The sequence below is a fragment of the Ictidomys tridecemlineatus genome, chromosome 11, assembly GCF_052094955.1.
Source record: "Ictidomys tridecemlineatus isolate mIctTri1 chromosome 11, mIctTri1.hap1, whole genome shotgun sequence".
Taxonomy (NCBI): Eukaryota; Metazoa; Chordata; class Mammalia; order Rodentia; family Sciuridae; genus Ictidomys; species Ictidomys tridecemlineatus.
The window spans coordinates 119,418,437-119,431,625 of record NC_135487.1 but is presented as its reverse complement, the minus strand read 5'-3'; the positions used below and the strand labels follow the sequence as shown (position 1 = coordinate 119,431,625).

The 13,189-nt window shown below is 37.3% G+C and overlaps 1 protein-coding gene across 2 annotated transcripts in view; it reads right to left on the bottom strand.

Annotated features, from left to right (window-relative positions):
- Window positions 1-13,189, bottom strand: part of Copa (coat protein complex I subunit alpha) — a 45,873-nt gene that overhangs the window by 30,351 nt on the left and 2,333 nt on the right. For both annotated transcript variants that reach the window (XM_078027189.1, XM_078027190.1), the window contains exons 2-6: window positions 11,691-11,804; window positions 10,218-10,291; window positions 6,794-6,874; window positions 4,696-4,772; window positions 3,855-3,964 (exon numbers count right to left, since the gene is read on the bottom strand). In XM_078027189.1, the coding sequence (XP_077883315.1) occupies window positions 3,855-3,964; window positions 4,696-4,772; window positions 6,794-6,874; window positions 10,218-10,291; window positions 11,691-11,804 (456 nt within the window). The remainder of the gene's footprint in view (window positions 1-3,854; window positions 3,965-4,695; window positions 4,773-6,793; window positions 6,875-10,217; window positions 10,292-11,690; window positions 11,805-13,189) is intronic.

Here is a 13,189-nt window from a genome sequence, read left to right as displayed (position 1 = left end):
TATGAAAATTTAAGCTTAATTATGTTCATTGGTTTAAAACCATCTCTCTTCTATACTAGTGCACCTAAACTTCAGCACTGGAGAAGCAAGAGCTCATGGAGTTTTAATTATCTTTTCCCCCATCCCCAAGATGAGCACTGAGCCAACAGACATAGTCATAAATATGATGCTAAAAAACAAAACCAAAAAAACCACTCTCCCAAAGCTTCATAAATACATCATCACAAAGATGCCTCCTTTCACTTATTTCACTTATCCTTTAATAGGATCTGTCAACTTTTTCTAATGAATCTGGTATATGAGAAAGATTCAAAGATAGATATAAGATAGACAGCTGTGAGGAACTTCACCTCCAATAAACTTCAACAAACACATTAAAAGGAAAGCTGTATGACAGAATGGAAACCTTTGTTGCACTTGTGTATAATGATCCAGGAAAAGGGGAAGGGCAAAACAGACAGATGAATAGTGACAAGCAGTGAAAAGATACTTAGAAAAGAAATATTTAAGCCTTCAACATGTCCCTCACTAGGACTGAACGACAGATGGAAAATTTCTACAGCAGCTACCCAAATCCAGAGGGAGAAGAGAACACTCTCAAAATGGACCAGTTTATGCACGCCTCCCAACAGGGACCAGGGGAAGCAGTAAGGAGAGAAGTGTGAGGACAGGATTTGGCAGCATATTAATACTTTTTTAGTAGTCTTTTAAAAAATTGAGCCTGAATTACATGAGCTTGACATGCAAAGGTGTAAGCATATTAAAAGAATTTAACAGTCAGTTTACTTGGAAGCTCAAAGCTAAAAAGTAACCTGTCTTCACGCTAGGCTGTAAATACATTACCTTTTAAACAAATTATTTTTGCCAGGTTAACACAAATGATTCGGACTATGCTAAGCTCAATTCTTATGGGAAACATTATCAAGAGACAGCTTCTCCTTTGAAGATTTTTACATTCTCTCGGTGCTTACCTACTAGCTCAGAGAGTGTCCCTTTCAAAAAGAGACATTTAAAATCATCAGAATTTTCACCAATCCTCTAAAATTTGGGGATATTCGTTCTCTGATTCAGAACTAACTTTTCCTTTTGTGAAATGTTAGCCCCAATCTATAACAGGCCTGAAAGCTAATTTCTCTCCCTGTGTTCAGAATTATTTGAACCAAAGCAAAAAAAGAGTTCTACTGAAAAGAGCATGCTGGTTTCTAGAGGAAAAAAAAAAGTCAGTGCAAAAGTCTAACCCCAAAGCTCCTTCTACTTGGTTAAATACCAAAGCACCTCTTTCTCCTTTGGTTAACGGGTTATTGAAGAGAATAATGAGTACAGAAAAAACACTTAGAAATGGTAAAGAGAACATTAACATTAGTATGTAAAGTTAGCACAAAATTCTCATTAACAGACATAAAAAATACAGCAATTACAATGTTATTACATAGTAATGTATGCAATTCACACATTCAAAAGCAAGTATAAACCCCACTGGGGTCATACTCTCCCTCTCTCCTCTGATCTAGGGCCCTTAATTTTGATGCAAACATGCTTTCTGCTTGTAAAAAGTTAAGAAAAACATTTCTTGCCTAGGGCTTTCAATGATTACTAATGAGAATCCAATTACCTGATTGCCCCAAATTGCTTTAGGTAGACCACAGGGAACATGCTATCCTAGTATCAGATAGCATAAACAGTACTCTAGAGTGGAGCAGTGTAAGGCCCTTCTTAACTCAGTGTTCTGTGAAAGAAGCCTTACTGCTTAAAAGCATAAGTTCAAGTATGTAACAAATTAATTTCTTCATGATCCAGAATGGTATTAGCTGTATACCATTCCTAGGAGAATTGAGAACATAATCAAAGTACTTTCTATAGCACTTAGTTTTCTCAAAGAATTTGGGTTGGGAAAAACTATTCTAAATAAATGTCTCTGATCAGGTGGAATAGTGTGACCTTAGATCTAACCCCAGCAGGACCCTATATCTTGAGATAGAGAGGGTACTTTGAATGTGTGCACAGTGAAAAACCATAGCTAAGTTACTGGAAAAATAGATGCTAAGTTCCCTGGTATTGGCAGTGAGGAGTGGGCACGGGCTTAGATGCCTGTACCTAGCTCCTCCTGCTGGCATGGCTGGTCACATCTGGGTGTACTTCATAAAGCCTTATTGGTCTGACGAAAAACTGCAATGGCAAAGCCCTAGAGGAAGGAGTACAACTGCCCTCTCTCCAATACAATCTTGTCTATACAAATCTCTTCTAATTCTAAGCCTTTGAAAATTGTCAAGACCTAGAGGGTCTGCTCTCCAATTGTTCCAATCTTCTGTTGGCTTGTTGAATGATGCATGAATCTTAAACAACTGCTACAGCAACATCCTAAATATTATATCCAGGAATTCAAATATTCAACTTGCTGTTCATCACTGGCTTATAAAACAGCAAATACCATTTTGCCCCAGCCCATCATGCCACAAAAAAGTTGGATAAAGTTATCACCTCAGCTGTTCAATGCAGAGGATGACTCCTTTATTACTATAAAGAATCAGGCAAAAATCTATATAGGGGCCTCCTTTTCATAGATTGAAACACTATTTTGCAGTCCAGCCACTGACTTTTCAAAGAACTCAATCTCAAGAATTTTTAAGGCAATGAGTAAATAGAGCAAGCGATAATGAAATATAAATGGGAAGAGAACCTCAAATTTACTCTCATTTTCCGATTCCAACACAAAGCTCTTCTTCCATCTATATCACAGGTATGGTCCTTTCTGTGAATTTGAATTCTCTGGTTAGCAACTTCTTAGATTTCCTCTATACTGCACTAAACATTTAAATCCTTATCTCAAAATAATGATATGTAATCTATGAAAGGAGGAATTATTCCAAATATCCAAAATCTACTAATTATCTAATTTCACATCCTAGAAGTCTACCTACTAACAGGTATTCTGGACCTAAAAGTTACCAACTCCCTCTGTCCCATGTTCTTTCCACTAAAAGAAATCTAATAGAGGAATAGAGGAATCTTCCTTTTTCTGAATAAGGCAACAGGATCCAAGAGTCCTGTTCCTCTGCATTAATCTGCTTTCAAATTTCTTTTTATCAAAGATGTATTCTTTCTTTCTTTCTTTTTTTGGTGGTGGGAAGTGGGTGCTGGGGATTAAACCCAGGGCCTTGTACATGTGAGGCAAGCACTCCACCAACTGAGCTACCAACATCCCCAGCCTGTATTCTTTCTTATTGGAGTAGAAAGACTGATTCTTAATCAAATACCCCAAAGGAACATAAATTTTAACTAAAAATGGATATAACAAAAGTTAAGCCAGATACAGTGGCATGCATTTGTAATCCCAGCAACTCAGGAGGCTGAAACAGGAGGCCAGCTTCAGCAACCTAGCAAGGTTCTAAGCAAGTAAGCAAAACTCTGTCTCAAAATAAAAAAGGGGGCTGGGATTGTAGCTCAGTGGCAGAGCAGTTGCCTAGCACATGTGAAGCACTAGGTTCAATCCTCAGTACCACATTAAAAAAAAAAAAAATAAACAAAATAAAGATATTAGAAAAATTTTAAAAAATAATAAAAAAGGGCTCGAGATATAGCTCAGTGGTAAAGTGCCCCTAGGTTAAATCCCTAGTACCAAAATAAATAAATAATAAAAGTTAAAATTTACTCAAATCAAATGAATCTTCCAGAGTAGCCACTTTTCATAGACAGATGCATCAAAGAGAAACAATCAACAACCTCAGAAACAAAGGTTCTATCATATGGGACCAAAATATTCTAACTTTTCCTTTTCTAAGCCAACTACCCTACTTTAAGCAATTGCAGTTTTGCGCCAGACACAATAAGGTTGTCCCCTGAATTGGGTAGCTCACCAGAAATATCCCAAACGCGCACAGTCTGGTCCAGGCTGGCTGATACAACCAGGTCTTCTGAGGGATGGAACTGAGCACACATTACATAATGGTTGTGCCCCGTTAACACACTGCAAGGGAAAGAAAAAAGACAATACTAAGTTAGAGGTGGAAATCAACAGATTCCTAAGCTAAATATCTTTTCCCATATTCAATAAATACTCATCCAATTATACTTTAATGGAGGAAAAGGCAAGTAACTGTAACAATTCTGAACTAAAAAGAATAAGCAAGGTCATGTGTTTTAACAGCTTTCTTCTTGACTCTTAACACTTTTAAATATCACTAATGTCAAAAGAACTGAGATTACATAGCTTTCCTCTCTGACTAAAGACACATTAAGATATGAAAATAAATGAAATTTCAGTAATTCATACTAGGAATTATCTGATTTATTTTAGTAGGATTGCCTTAAAATACATCATTTTAAACACTCCTTATTTCTTCACATAGAATTCTATGAAAGCTTTATCTTCAAATACAAAGTAAAACTTATTGTCTAGACCCTAACTTGAGTTTTATGGAAACAGAATTGAAAAGCAAATAAAATTCTTGTTCTAAAAGTCTAGCTTTACGACTTCTCTCTGTGAAGAAATTATCAGAAAAATCCAGATTTACACATTACTAATGAGACTATCTCCATATTTATTATTTTATACTTAAAAGCATCCTGTAAACCATCAGTAATTAACCAGCAAATGTGGTACATTTGCAAAGGACAAATATTGTTCTGAAAATAAGCTGATTATGAAAAACTGGGAAGAATTAAGACTCTCTTGGAGGCTTTTGCCTCCTGCTTTACCAGACACAGGTTCTAGATTGCCAGTTCCACACTCGGATGGTCTGATCGTCTGAGGCACTCAGAATCCAAGGATATTCCTGAAAGATTTCAGACAAAGGCTCTCAACATTAAACAAACTTGGTTCTGTCAGGCTCCTGTAACTATTTTTCTCTTTTTGGGGAGCATACTGTTGCCTATCACTTCAGCTATATTAGCAAAGGAATTGCTGTTTCTGGTTTCAGGCCAGCTATGTTCTCCCACCAATCGACCAATTTTTCCTAACTTGGACATTTTCACCTAGAAGGGTTAAAATTGGATGCCAGATAGAGGCATAATAAACTTTCAGAGGCACATGGCATAATACATATTTACATTTACAAGTGTATATTTATATTTAGGTAGATGATTTTGCAAATTAAGATCCAGTGAAAGAGCCTTCTCCTCACTCTAGGATGAGAATACTGTTTTATAATCTGAAATCTCCTGGTTAGAGTATCCAGTTTCCTCAAAATTGCCAAGTCTCAGTAAGCAAAACAGCAAGTAATATATAAAGACAATCTGGCACTGGGTATAATGGTGCACACCTATAATCCCAGCGACTTGGAAGACTAAGGCAGGAGGATCATAAGTTCAAAGCCAGCTTAAGCAACTTAGTGAAGCCCTAAGCAATTTTTGAGACCCTGTCTCAAAAAAGAAGAGGTTAAGTGCTCAGTGGTTAAGTACCCCTGGGTTAAACCCCCAATACAAAAAAGAGAAAAAGAAAAAGACAATTTGGCTTTTTTTGAGTCTTTAAAATTGTTGAGAATAAGAAGTATTTCTTATTCACAGTTATATCTCCAGAGTTTAGCACAGGACTTAACAAATTACATAAACATCTATTGAACTAGAGAAAACAAACAAACAAACAAACAAACAAGGTTTTTCACAATACATTCCAGGCAAGGGTCTTGAGAAAGTGCTTTATGGTAATGACAAGTAACTTCTACCTATAAATTATCTTATTGAGTACTTATCATTCCCAGATGTTCCCAGTGCAATTTTCTCATTCTCTCCTATTCTATCCTATGTTTTAAGTTTTTAAAAAGGAAATAAAGTAATGACTGGGGCTGTAACTCGTAGATCACTTGCCTTACATGCATGAGGCACTAGGTTTGAAGCTCAGCACCACATAAAATAAATAAATATTTTAAAAAAGGAAATAAAGTGTACTCAATCTGTAAATACTTGTTTATTTCATTATATTCTAAATAATTTAAGAGATTTAGTTTACTGGAGTCAAAAAATAGAAACAGTGGGGTGGGATTGTGACTCAGGGGCAGAGCGCTTGCCTCGAGTATGTGAGGAACTGTGTTCAATCCTCTGCACTATATTAAAAAAATAAAGACTGTGCCCATGTATAAATGAAAAACAAACAAGCAAACAAACAAACAAACAAAAAAAAAAAAAACAGAAAAAGTTAATTCTACTAGCAGAGAGTTATAGGATGACCCAGCCAGGGGAGAGTAGATTAAGAGGCTCGAAGTCTCTAATCTATAATCCCCTGTTTAAATCTACTACGATACCTAACAGTTCAAAGAAGGCAGTAAACCTGGTTAAGTGAATAGGTAAAAAAGAGAAGCCCATGATTGTTAATACTTCAAAATGTTTATTAGCTCTCAAAGTGCCATCTTTGCCTGACCTTCTTTCCAGGCATACCTATTACTTACTAAGACTACCCCACATAAGATTAATCTGCAAACTTTGGTTTGCTAGCATAGCAAACTTGAAATAAAATTCCTATTTTTCCCTACAAAGAAATAACAAGGGGCCGGGGATGTCACTCAGTGGTAAAGCGCTTGTCTAGCATGTGTGAAGTACTGGGTTCAATTCTCAGCACCACATAAAAATTTAAAAAACCAATGACTTCCTCAAAGAATCCATCAAATCCAATTAAATTCAGAAATAAACACAAGTGATTTCTTTTACAGTAGGAAACAACGCAGAAAAAACACCCAAAGATCCTAGAAGAGCCACACAAATAATATAATTCTTTTATTAAAGTACACGTTCTTAGAATCCAGTAGAAGAGTATGGGTAAACTATAGAATGCTCCATAACTAGAGGCATCATGGCTACTCACATGATGAAAAAACGTGGTGCGAATATAATCCAAGTGTCCAAGCAATGTGAAGAGACAGCGCCGAAGTTTGTAATTCCAAACCTGCAAAGACAAATATATCTACCTAAGGAAAAGGATGTAAGGGTCTTGAAGCCAGATACAGAGATGCACACCTATAATCCTAGCTACTCAAGAGGCTTAGGCAGGAGGATCTCAATTTTTGAGGCCAGCCTGGACAACTTAACAAGACCTTGTTTCAAGATAAAATAAAAAAACAGGCCAGGGATATAGCTCAGTGGTAGAGCGCCGGCCTAGCATGTCAAGGTCCAGTGTTTAATCCCCAGTACCACACACCAAAAAAAAAAAAAGATATTCCTGGAAATTGAGGAGTGAGGATCTTGGGTTGGCATTTCTAAATAGGTAGGAAATTTGACAGGGAGTCCTATTTTAAATCAGAGGATGAAAATATAGGTCAGCTAAACAATGTGAAAGAGGAAGGTATGTGTGGGAGTGCTGGGTTAGGGAAAGCTAAAAATAAAATTATGAAAAGGGGACTAGGAATATAGCTCAGTGGTAGAATGTTTTGCCTAGTTTGCACAAGACTCTGGGTTCAATCCCCTAGCACTGCAAAAACAATCAAGCTACAGAAATGTCTTCCTTTCTTTGGGGAGAAACTTTTCTTTTCTTTTGAGACAATGTCTTGCTATGTTGCCCTGGCCTCAAACTCCTAGGTGCAAATGATCCTTTTGCCTTAGCCTCCCCAGTAGCTAGAACCTGTAGAAGCCATTTATATAAATTATAGTTTGTTGGAGCCATTAAGGCAGGGAACCCATTCTTTCAGGATCCTGGGTGAAAATCCCCAGGTTCGAGAATGCCTGGATCATGCTGGCCCATCTTAGCTTACAGCCTTAGGATCAAACATCCTCCCCAAGAAACAAGATCCCCTGCTACACTGACACCTTATACCTTGATAAAGCAAGCAACGGCTTTTTCTTTGTTAGAAATCAGACCCTTCTGGTCAGCTCAACTGGTCATATATCTGCTTTAAAAATATTCTTGCCTTTTTGTCTTTATTTTCTGATATATTACTTTCATAGCTTTTATTTCACAGCCAGCCCATCCCTCCGATGAGTACCCATTCTCTCACACATGTGGGATGTGAGTGAGAGGAATGAGCTGGGACTAGCCCATGGCATGCACAACTGTGCCTGGCTTGAGAAATCATTTTAATAATAGGAAACTACTCATTCAGTTAACTTGACACTTCTTCTTTTTACAGGTATAATTATGTTGTCATCTTAAATAAGCCCCTTGGTACTTCACCTATCACTTTCAAAAAGTAGATTTATGATTCCAAAGGAAAGAGTAATATGATACACAGCATCACCTTGACTCCTAATTTGAGGGCAAACGATGCCCATACATTTGGAATCTGTACTCACCTATCATACTTATAAACTCAAACTCATTAATATGAAAATACTACATGGCTCAGAGAGGCTGAAGCCCCCAGTACTGCCAGTCAGCCAACCAACCAACCAACCAACCAACCAACCAACCAACTCATTTTAGGAAAAAAACTGTTTTCTTAAATGACAGTCTTTTCTTTATTAAATTATAAGAAACCAAGTTAACCATTTTTTTTTTTTTTTGGTAGCACTAAGTATTGAACCCAGGACCTCACACATGCTAGGCAAGTACTCTATTACTGATCCACCCCTCCAACTACCATTTTTGATTCATTTTGAGACAGAGTCTCATCAAGTCACCCAGGTTGGCCTTAACTTGCAAAATTCCTGTTCAACCTCCTTAGTAGCTAAAATTATAGGCATATGCACTGTGCCCAGATCTAATTTTTTGCATTGCTTGAATTGAACCCAAAGTCTTTTTTTTTTTAATATTTTTTTTAAAAAAATGTTTATTTTTTAGTTTTCGGTGGACGCAACATCTTTGTTTGTATGTGGTGCTGAGGATCGAACCCGGGCCGCACACATGCCAGGCAAGCCGCACTACCGCTTGAGCCACATCCCCAGTCCCTTCAAATATTTATTTTTTAGGTGTAGATGGACACATGCCTTTATTTTATTTGCTTATTTTTATTTGGTGCTAAGGATTGAACCCAGAGCCTCGCCCATGCTAGGCGGGCACTCAAGCTCTAAGCTAAAACCCCAGCCCCTGAACCCAAAGTCTTCTGCATGCTAGGCAAGCACTTTACTATTGAGCTATACCTCTAGTTCCCCAAGTTAAGAAATTTTCCTTTTTTTGGTACTGGTGCTGCCCACCGGGGTTACTTAACCACTAAGCTACATCCCCAGCCCTTTTTATTTTTTTATTTTGAGATAGGGTCTCACTAAGTTGTTTAGGGCCTCACTAAGTTGCTGAGGCTGGCTCAAACTTGCAATCCTCCTGCTTTAACCTCCAGAGCCCCTGGGATTACAGGCATGCACCACCACATCCAGCTCAGGATCAATCATGATACTCAGTGTTCATCACTATAAATAACAAATACTTTGTTTAGAAATGTTATAATGAGGTAATATTCTTAAGGGTCTTTGGAGCTATCAGCTGGAATGAACTTCCACTAACTAACCCCAGGATTTCGTGCCTAAATATAGAAAGGGAAAGAACAGTGTTTCCCATAATTCTAATACCACTTTTCTCCATGGGTATTTGTCATTTTTCCTCATCACCTAAGTTCTGCTATATAATCTACAATGTATAACTTCCTGAAGTAGCTTATGAAAAACACTTTTTTTATGAAGTAAATTTCACTCACATGGTTGGATATAATTAGATGTAATGAAAATGACTTATGGAGGTAAATAAAGACAATTTTGATTGATTGATTGGTTTTGTACTGGGGATTGAACACAGTTCAGGGGTGCTTTACCACTCAGTTATATCCCCAGTCCTTTTTTATTTTGAGACAGGGTATTCTAAATTGCTGAAATAGTAAAAATTTACTTATATTATTTCTAACTGTGTTATTTATAGTGATGAACACTCAGTATCAAGACTGGTCCCGAGCTGGATGTGGTGGCACATGCTTGTAATCCCAGTGACTTAGGAGGCTAAGGCAGGAGGACCGTGGGTTCAAACCAGCCTCAGCAACTTAGCAAGAACATGTCTCAAAATAAAAAATAAAAAGGGATGGGGATGTGGCTCAGTGGCTGACCGGCTGGATTCAATCTCTGGAATCAAAAAAAAAAAAAAAGAAAGAAAAAAAAGAATAAATGTTCCTTGAGAACAGAAGCCAGTTCTGAATTCCCAAAAAAGAAATATATCTGGTACACAGTAAGGATTCAATAAGCATTTACTGGATAAATGCTCTGGATGTTGTTAAAAGCCTAATTCTGCACAAGTGAGTTGTTCTGACTTTCAGAAATTCTCAAACATTCCCACATCCTTCTGTCTATTATTCCCAGTCATGACAGATCCTTGGTACCTTAATCTTATAATCATCTCCGCCAGAGACAAACAGTGGCTGCTGCTTATGGAAGTCAATGCCTCGTACTGGACCTGGGGAAGAAGGCAGGCAACAATGTTAGAGAGTTGCTCTTTTTTTATTGGTTCTTTTTAGTTATATGTAATAGTAGAATCCATCTTGACATAATTATACAAGCATGGAATATATCTTATTCTAATTTAGACCCCAGTACTTCTCCTTTCCCCTCCTCTTGCTCCCTTTCCTCTATCCATCTTTCTGCCATTTACCCATAGTTATTATTTATTAAAATTAATTTCTTGTGGATGTACATGATGATGAGATTCATTATGGTACATTCATCTATGTACACAGGAAAGTTATGTCAGATTCATTCCACTGTCCTTCCTTTTCCTAATACCTCATCTTTCCTTCATTCCCCTTTGTCTAATACACGGAACTTCTATTCTTCCCTGCCCCCCACCCCCATTGTGGGTGAGCTTCTAAATATTGGAGAAAACATTTGACCTTCGGTTTTTTAGGATTGGCTTATTTCACTTAGCATGATAGTCTCCAGATCCATCCACTTACCAGCAAATGCCATAATCTCATCTTCTTTATGGCTGAGTAATATGCCATCATGTACATATACCACAATTTCTTTATCCTTTCATCTGTCAAAGGGCACCTAGGTTGGTTCCATAGCTTAACTATTATGAATTGTGCTGTTACAAACATTGGTAAGGCTGTGTCACTGTAGTATGCTGATTTTAAATCCTTTGGATATATAACAAGGAGTGGGAAAACTGGGTCAAATGGTGGTTCCTTTCCTAGTTTTTTGAGGCATCTCCATACTCCTTTCCAGAGTGGTTGTACCAGTTTGCTGTTCTAACGACAATGTATGAGTGTACCCTTTTCCCTGCATCCTCACCCACATTTACTGTTACCTGTCTTATTGATTATTGCCATTCTAACTGGAATGAGATGGAATCTAAGTGTAGTTTTAATTTCCATTTAACTAATTACTAGAGATGTTAAACATCTCATTTTAGAGAGCTGGTCTTTCAAATCTCTATAATGATTCCTATTTGGAATTTTTCAGTTTTATCTATTCCACATCCTTTAATTCTAAAGAACTATATGAATCAAGGCTTAAACTACTCCAGGGGATAGGGAGAGGGAGCATGGAAGGAGTAGACGAACTCCAGATAGGGCAGAGGGGTTGGAGGGAAGAGAAGGGGCATGGGGTTATGAATGATGGTGGAATGTGATGATCATTATTATCCAAAGTACATGCATGAAGACACAAATTGGTGTGAATATATTTTATATACAACCAGAGATATGAAATGTTGTGCTCTATATGTGTAATAAGAATTGTAATGCATTCTGCTGTCATATATAAATTTAGAAAAAAGTAAATAAATAAATAGACAAACAAACTACTCCAGGAGGCAATAAATACTTTTAATTTCCCTCTAGAAACTGACTTACCATCATGCTCATCAAACTTGTCAATAAGGGTACACATCCGATAGTCCCATAACTGAATGACCCCATTGTGCAAACTGGTCAGGATCCAAGGTCTTTTGGGATGAAAACTGAGGCCTGTAGGGAAATAATGGAACGAGCTAAGTAAGGCCCACAATGCCATTTCCTGACAATTCTGATAAGAAAAAGGAACGGTTAGATTAATCATAGGTTCATTCATTCATTCCACATCCTTGATGACATACTAGATGACAAAGCCTTCAAATCTTAGGTTGTCAGGTCCTGGACTTTTGTTATATTCCTTTAAATATTGTTGGGCAACTTTTTTTCTAGGATTCTGTTAAGTTACTTGGATTATTCAATTGCTTTGAGATTTGACTTTAAGTTTCATTACAGTAAGTCCATAGCAGTCTTTAATCTAGGCTCTAATTTGGAAACACATTAAGGTAAAACCCATCTGATGTCTCTATATAATAAATACTCTGTAATATCAAGAAGCCTTTGCATTCTGGGCTCGAAGGAACACAAACTATTCCCAGCCCTGTGTGAGCTCCAGGGGTTGCTCTACCTTCATTTCAATGGTTCTTTTCTAAGTTTTGGATAGTTCTCTCATTTACAAGTGCAGATCAGTACCCAGAAAAAGGCCTAAGGGAACCACTTGCAGATCTCTAGTGTTCTCTCTGTGCAGCTCCCTCTAATATTCTGCCCAGCAAATTTTAGTCATATTTGCTTCCTCATATTTTAAACTGTCTCCTCAGGGAGTTTCACAGTGTTCTTCCTCCTCCTTTCTCTGCAGCCTTGAAACTCTAGGCATAAACTGAAACAATCCAGAATTCACCTTGATTACTTCCCTTCTCTCAAGAACCACTTTCTTGCATTGTCTGATGTACAGAATCTAAAAACCTTTGTTTCATACATTTTGTTCAGTTGTGCATATTTAAGTACGAAGATAAATCTGGTCTTTGCAATTCCATTGTGACTATAAATGGAAGTCCTCAGAGGTCACAAGTGTTAACAGTTTTGAGTACATCCTTTCAGATTTTTAATGTAGTTATGTATAAACATAAGCTTTATTATTTTATGAAAACAAGGATCATATTATAATAATGTTTTGCAAGCTTCTTCTCACTTAAATATATGATACAGATCCATTTACCTTTAAGTACATATAAACCACATTTTAAAATTATTCTGAGAAGATATTTAAAATGTGCCCCCACAACAATGGGGAGGCTGAGGCAGGAGGATCACAAGTATGAGGCCAGCTTTGGCAACTTGGCAAGACCCTGTCTCAAAATAAAAATAAAAAAAAGGGTGGGAATGTAGTTCAGTTGTAGAGTGCTTATCTAGCACGTGTAAGGCCCTTAACTCAATCTCCCTGTATTACAAAAAAAAAAAAAAAATTCCCCCAATTTTTGGCTCTCAGAAGGGCCTATTAAAAATACTTCTAGGGCTATGGTATAGCTCAGTGGCAGAGCACTTGCCTAGCACGTGTTAGGTAC